Source organism: Borostomias antarcticus (genome assembly GCF_949987555.1).
Source record: "Borostomias antarcticus genome assembly, chromosome: 8".
NCBI classification, from domain to species: Eukaryota; Metazoa; Chordata; class Actinopteri; order Stomiiformes; family Stomiidae; genus Borostomias; species Borostomias antarcticus.
In genome coordinates, this window is record NC_140241.1 from 406,358 (window position 1) to 413,857 (window position 7,500).

The window sequence follows — 7,500 nt, forward strand, 5'->3', positions numbered from 1 at the left end:
TGAAGTTTCTAGGACAAAGTATGAAGAACTAGTTAAGGTTCAAAAAAGTGGGGAGAATAATAATAAAGAAAGATAGAAAGAAAGAAAGAAAGAAAGAAAGAAAGAAAGAAAGAAAGAAAGAAAGAAAGAAAGAAAGAAAGAAAGAAAGAAAGAAATAGTGGGAATATCACAAGTTGCGCTAGCTTCTGCAAGCTAGCCCACCTAATAATAATAATTAAAAAACAGTTACAGGTTGAAGTACATAGGTCTAGAGCCATGGACTTAAACTCTGTGACTGAAGGAAGGACCTCAAGCTTTAGAGTCTGTTGTAACGTGTTTTTTGAGTATTTTACAGTGGCTTCCAGCCAATCAGAATCAAGGACGGGAACTATCATTGTTTTAATCCTTCTCCTTTTATGTAAAACACTATTTGCTATATTGATTTGTGTGAATGGTGCTATATAAATAAAATGACCTTGACATTGAATGACCAGCATCCTTTTCCTCCCTGCCCCAGGCCACTGACCTATCAGTGGACGAGTCCAGTCTGACCGGGGAGACCACGCCCTGCTCCAAGTCCACCGCCCACCAGCCGCCCGCCCACAACGGAGACATGGCCTCCCGCCTCAACGTGGCCTTCATGGGCACCCTGGTGCGCTGTGGCAAGGCCAAGGTACTGAGCACTCACCATCTCACCCTGGTACTGACCACTCACCATCTCACCCTGGTACTGACCACTAACCATCTCACCCTGGTACTGACCACTCACCATCTCACCCTGGTACTGACCACTCACCATCTCACCCTGGTACTGACCACTCACCATCTCACCCTGGTACTGACCACTCACCATCTCACCCTGGTACTGACCACTCACCATCTCACCCTGGTACTGACCACTCACCATCTCACCCTGGTACTGACCACTCACCATCTCACCCTGGTACTGACCACTCACCATCTCACCCTGGTACTGAGCACTCACCATCTCACCCTGGTACTGAGCACTAACCATCTCACCCTGGTACTGACCACTCACCATCTCACCCTGGTACTGACCACTCACCATCTCACCCTGGTACTGACCACTCACCATCTCACCCTGGTACTGAGCACTAACCATCTCACCCTGACCACTCACCATCTCACCCTGGTACTGACCACTCACCATCTCACCCTGGTACTGACCACTCACCATCTCACCCTGGTACTGACCACTCACCATCTCACCCTGGTACTGAGCACTCACCATCTCACCCTGGTACTGACCACTAACCATCTCACCCTGGTACTGACCACTCACCATCTCACCCTGGTACTGACCACTCACCATCTCACCCTGACCACTAACCATCTCACCCTGGTACTGACCACTCACCATCTCACCCTGGTACTGACCACTCACCATCTCACCCTGGTACTGAGCACTCACCATCTCACCCTGACCACTCACCATCTCACCCTGGTACTGAGCACTAACCATCAGGTACTGTTTGTGTTAAGGGGCCCACACCGGGGGCAGGTACTCTGTGTTAAGGGGCCCACCCCGGGGGCAGGTACTGTGTGTGTTGAGGCTGAGACAATGTTGTGCAGTGTTGAAGTGTGCAGTGTTGAAGTGTGCAGTGTTGAAGTGTGCAGTGTTGAAGTGTGCAGTGTTGAAGTGTGCAGTGTTGAAGTGTGCAGTGTTGAAGTGTGCAGTGTTGAAGTGTGCAGTGTTGAAGTGTGCAGTGTTGAAGTGTGCAGTGTTGAAGTGTGCAGTGTTGAAGTGTGCAGTGTTGAAGTGTTCAGTGTTGAAGTGGTCTGTTTTTTGCTTGCAGGGCATCGTCATCGGAACGGGAGAGAACTCAGAGTTCGGCGAGGTGTTCAAGATGATGCAGGCAGAGGAGGTACTGGACCGGTTCTGTCTGTTTGTACCAGCGCATGTGGGCCTCAGGCAGCAGAGGACAGAACACGGGTGGTTCCTCCGAGACGCAAACATCACAGATCCTAGAACTTCAGCAATCCTTTGATTAATGCTGCTGAAATATATTGTATGTTCAATTTCAAACCAGACTATATAGACTTATGAGCACATGTGCATTTGGGGTTTTTAATTTCAACTTCAAGTTTGTGTCTCGGAGATTCTACTGTACAATATATGCTTTGTTATGTGACGCTATTTTGTAATGTAAAAAAGTATGCTGCATCTGTATGACTTGTTTTATTAGAAAGTTGGTTCACTGTTAAATTGTTAAAACATTTCTTGCAAAGAATAATTGCCTCCCCCCTTTTTTTTCTTTTCTAATAGGCCCCCAAAACACCTTTACAAAAAAGCATGGACCTGCTTGGGAAACAGCTGTCTCTGTATTCTTTTGGAATCATAGGTAGTGCATGTTTCCTCTATAATAACATGGACCCCCAGGGGAGGGTTACATACTGTATGGTTGGCTGTTTAGAACCGGTTTGATGTGGGTTTCAGCGATGATCAGGGGAAATACATACATACTGTACATACACACACACACACACACACACATACATACTGCTGGTTGGTTTGATGTTGGTTTCAGGGTGATCATGCTGGTTGGTTTGATGTTGGTTTCAGGGGTAATCATGCTGGTTGGTTTGATGTTGGTTTCAGGGGTGATCATGCTGGTTGGTTTGATGTTGGTTTCAGGGGAGATCATGCTGGTTGGTTTGATGTTGGTTTCAGGGGTGATCATGCTGGTTGGTTTGATGTTGGTTTCAGGGGTGATGATGTTGGTTTCAGGGGTGATCATGCTGGTTGGTTTGATGTTGGTTTCAGGGGAGATCATGCTGGTGGGTTTGATGTTGGTTTCAGGGGTGATCATGCTGGTTGGTTTGATGTTGGTTTCAGGGGTGATCATGCTGGTTGGTTTGATGTTGGTTTCAGGGGTAATCATGCTGGTTGGCTGGCTCCAAGGGAAGCGGATAATGGACATGTTTACCATCGGTGTCAGGTAAGCCTCAGTTAACATGTCTTATGTCCACATGCAAATCATGTATTCTTCTTCTTGGTGCGGGTTAGGTGCTGCGTTCTCCTCTCCTCCCCAGACTCGGGGCCGAGAGGCTAAAATCATGTATGTACAATGCAAAGTAATATTTACAGTCTCTGTTAACATAGGTGTTGGTATACTTATAGGATTTGTCTAATCCTGGTTTGAGGTGGAAAAGCAAGTAGTATGTAGCAGGGATGTGAGTCTAGATCAACATCCTTCAGTCCCGGCTGCAGGCCTTTTACTGGCTGGATAAAGCATGTTTGTATAATCATCCTCTCAACGGTCGGTCCCCATCAGAAGCAGGGTACTACGGCAGTACGGCTTGGCTCTGGACCAGAGGCATGAGGATGTCTCTGACCGGGTCAGGGAATACCCACTAATGGAGTGTGTGTGACCGTCTAATGGGCCTAATGGGAGTTCTGAGACGGGTCAGATGACTGGTCATAGACGTGTGCAGTAAGAAGGGCACAGCGCCAGAGGCCCTGGGACGACTCCAATCTGCAGCCAGAGTAGTCTAATGGTCTGGTTCCTCTAATGGTCTGGTTCCTCTAATGGTCTGGTTCCTCTAATGGTCTGGTTCCTCTAATGGTCTGGTTCCTCTAATGGTCTGGTTCCTCTAATGGTCTGGTTCCTCTAATGGTCTGGTTCCTCTAATGGTCTGGTTCCTCCAGTAGTCTAATGGTCTGGTTCCTCTAATGGTCTGGTTCCTCTAATGGTCTGGTTCCTCTAATGGTCTGGTTCCTCTAATGGTCTGGTTCCTCTCATGGTCTGGTTCCTCTCATGGTCTGGTTCCTCTCATGGTCTGGTTCCTCTCATGGTCTGGTTCCTCCAGTAGTCTAATGGTCTGGTTCCTCTAGTAGTCTAATGGTCTGGTTCCTCCAGTAGTCTAATGGTCTGGTTCCTTCAGTAGTCTAATGGTCTGGTTCCTCCAGTAGTCTAATGGTCTGGTTCCTCCAGTAGTCTAATGGTCTGGTTCCTCTAGTAGTCTAATGGTCTGGTTCCTCCAGTAGTCTAATGGTCTGGTTCCTTCAGTAGTCTAATGGTCTGGTTCCTCTAGTAGTCTAATGGTATGGTTCCTCTAGTAGTCTAATGGTCTGGTTCCTCTAATGGTCTGGTTCCTCCAGTAGTCTAATGGTCTGGTTCCTCTAGTAGTCTAATGGTCTGGTTCCTCCAGTAGTCTAATGGTCTGGTTCCTCTAGTAGTCTAATGGTCTGGTTCCTCTAATGGTCTGGTTCCTCCAGTAGTCTAATGGTCTGGTTCCTCTAGTAGTCTAATGGTCTGGTTCCTCTAATGGTCTGGTTCCTCTAGTAGTCTAATGGTCTGGTTCCTCTAATGGTCTGGTTCCTCCAGTAGTCTAATGGTCTGGTTCCTCTCATGGTCTGGTTCCTCCAGTAGTCTAATGGTCTGGTTCCTCCAGTAGTCTAATGGTCTGGTTCCTCTAGTAGTCTAATGGTCTGGTTCCTCTAATGGTCTGGTTCCTCCAGTAGTCTAATGATCTGGTTCCTCCAGTAGTCTAATGGTCTGGTTCCTCTAATGGTCTGGTTCCTCTAGTAGTCTAATGGTCTGGTTCCTCTAGTAGTCTAATGGTCTGGTTCCTCTAATGGTCTGGTTCCTCCAGTAGTCTAATGGTCTGGTTCCTCTAGTAGTCTAATGGTCTGGTTCCTCTAATGGTCTGGTTCCTCTAGTAGTCTAATGGTCTGGTTCCTCTAATGGTCTGGTTCCTCCAGTAGTCTAATGGTCTGGTTCCTCTCATGGTCTGGTTCCTCCAGTAGTCTAATGGTCTGGTTCCTCCAGTAGTCTAATGGTCTGGTTCCTCTAGTAGTCTAATGGTCTGGTTCCTCTAATGGTCTGGTTCCTCCAGTAGTCTAATGGTCTGGTTCCTCCAGTAGTCTAATGGTCTGGTTCCTCTAATGGTCTGGTTCCTCCAGTAGTCTAATGGTCTGGTTCCTCCAGTAGTCTAATGGTCTGGTTCCTCTAGTAGTCTAATGGTCTGGTTCCTCTAATGGTCTGGTTCCTCCAGTAGTCTAATGGTCTGGTTCCTCTAATGGTCTGGTTCCTTCAGTAGTCTAATGGTCTGGTTCCTCTAGTAGTCTAATGGTCTGGTTCCTCTAATGGTCTGGTTCCTTCAGTAGTCTAATGGTCTGGTTCCTCTAGTAGTCTAATGGTCTGGTTCCTCTCATGGTCTGGTTCCTCCAGTAGTCTAATGGTCTGGTTCCTCCAGTAGTCTAATGGTCTGGTTCCTCTAGTAGTCTAATGGTCTGGTTCCTCTAATGGTCTGGTTCCTCCAGTAGTCTAATGGTCTGGTTCCTCCAGTAGTCTAATGGTCTGGTTCCTCCAGTAGTCTAATGGTCTGGTTCCTCTAGTAGTCTAATGGTCTGGTTCCTCTAATGGTCTGGTTCCTCCAGTAGTCTAATGGTCTGGTTCCTCCAGTAGTCTAATGGTCTGGTTCCTCTAATGGTCTGGTTCCTCTAGTAGTCTAATGGTCTGGTTCCTCTAGTAGTCTAATGGTCTGGTTCCTCCAGTAGTCTAATGGTCTGGTTCCTCTAATGGTCTGGTTCCTCCAGTAGTCTAATGGTCTGGTTCCTCCAGTAGTCTAATGGTCTGGTTCCTCTAATGGTCTGGTTCCTCCAGTAGTCTAATGGTCTGGTTCCTCTAATGGTCCTGTTCCTCTAGTAGTCTAATGGTCTGGTTCCTCTAATGGTCTGGTTCCTCCAGTAGTCTAATGGTCTGGTTCCTCCAGTAGTCTAATGGTCTGGTTCCTCTAGTAGTCTAATGGTCTGGTTCCTCTAATGGTCTGGTTCCTCCAGTAGTCTAATGGTCTGGTTCCTCTAATGGTCTGGTTCCTTCAGTAGTCTAATGGTCTGGTTCCTCTAGTAGTCTAATGGTCTGGTTCCTCTAGTAGTCTAATGGTCTGGTTCCTCTAGTAGTCTAATGGTCTGGTTCCTCTAGTAGTCTAATGGTCTGGTTCCTCTCATGGTCTGGTTCCTCCAGTAGTCTAATGGTCTGGTTCCTCCAGTAGTCTAATGGTCTGGTTCCTCTAGTAGTCTAATGGTCTGGTTCCTCTAATGGTCTGGTTCCTCCAGTAGTCTAATGGTCTGGTTCCTGTAGTAGTCTAATGGTCTGGTTCCTCTAATGGTCTGGTTCCTCCAGTAGTCTAATGGTCTGGTTCCTCTAATGGTCTGGTTCCTTCAGTAGTCTAATGGTCTGGTTCCTCTAATGGTCTGGTTCCTTCAGTAGTCTAATGGTCTGGTTCCTCTAGTAGTCTAATGGTCTGGTTCCTCCAGTAGTCTAATGGTCTGGTTCCTCCAGTAGTCTAATGGTCTGGTTCCTCTAGTAGTCTAATGGTCTGGTTCCTCTAATGGTCTGGTTCCTTCAGTAGTCTAATGGTCTGGTTCCTCTAGTAGTCTAATGGTCTGGTTCCTCTAGTAGTCTAATGGTCTGGTTCCTCTAATGGTCTGGTTCCTTCAGTAGTCTAATGGTCTGGTTCCTCTAGTAGTCTAATGGTCTGGTTCCTCTAATGGTCTGGTTCCTCTAGTAGTCTAATGGTCTGGTTCCTCTCATGGTCTGGTTCCTCCAGTAGTCTAATGGTCTGGTTCCTCTAATGGTCTGGTTCCTCTAATGGTCTGGTTCCTCCAGTAGTCTAATGGTCTGGTTCCTCTAGTAGTCTAATGGTCTGGTTCCTCCAGTAGTCTAATGGTCTGGTTCCTCTAGTAGTCTAATGGTCTGGTTCCTCCAGTAGTCTAATGGTCTGGTTCCTCTAATGGTCTAATGGTCTGGTTCCTCTAGTAGTCTAATGGTCTGGTTCCTCTAGTAGTCTAATGGTCTGGTTCCTCTAATGGTCTGGTTCCTCCAGTAGTCTAATGGTCTGGTTCCTCTAGTAGTCTAATGGTCTGGTTCCTCCAGTAGTCTAATTGTCTGGTTCCTCTCATGGTCTGGTTCCTCCAGTAGTCTAATGGTCTGGTTCCTCTAGTAGTCTAATGGTCTGGTTCCTCCAGTAGTCTAATGGTCTGGTTCCTCCAGTAGTCTAATGGTCTGGTTCCTCTAGTAGTCTAATGGTCTGGTTCCTCCAGTAGTCTAATGGTCTGGTTCCTCTCATGGTCTGGTTCCTCCAGTAGTCTAATGGTCTGGTTCCTCTAATGGTCTGGTTCCTCTAATGGTCTGGTTCCTCCAGTAGTCTAATGGTCTGGTTCCTCTAATGGTCTGGTTCCTCCAGTAGTCTAATGGTCTGGTTCCTTCAGTAGTCTAATGGTCTGGTTCCTCTAGTAGTCTAATGGTCTGGTTCCTCTAGTAGTCTAATGGTCTGGTTCCTCCAGTAGTCTAATGGTCTGGTTCCTCCAGTAGTCTAATGGTCTGGTTCCTCCAGTAGTCTAATGGTCTGGTTCCTCCAGTAGTCTAATGGTCTGGTTCCTCCAGTAGTCTAATGGTCTAAAGCAGGGGCGTGTTTTATTCATGTCTCTATCCATGCGTTCCTAACTGCCCCCCCAGCCTGGCGGTGGCGGCCATCCCAGAGGGCCTTCCCATC

General features: G+C 47.2%; 1 protein-coding gene across 1 annotated transcript in view; it reads left to right on the forward strand.

The window, feature by feature from the left end:
- atp2c1 (ATPase secretory pathway Ca2+ transporting 1) overlaps positions 1 to 7,500 on the forward strand; it is a gene marked incomplete at both ends in the record, with an annotated part of 52,665 nt that overhangs the window by 22,150 nt on the left and 23,015 nt on the right. Inside the window, 5 exon segments of the mRNA XM_084442206.1 lie at positions 497 to 652; positions 1,797 to 1,865; positions 2,267 to 2,342; positions 2,873 to 2,939; positions 7,464 to 7,500. The exon segment at positions 7,464 to 7,500 is cut by the window's right edge and continues 88 nt beyond it. Coding sequence (XP_084298332.1) covers positions 497 to 652; positions 1,797 to 1,865; positions 2,267 to 2,342; positions 2,873 to 2,939; positions 7,464 to 7,500 — 405 coding nt within the window.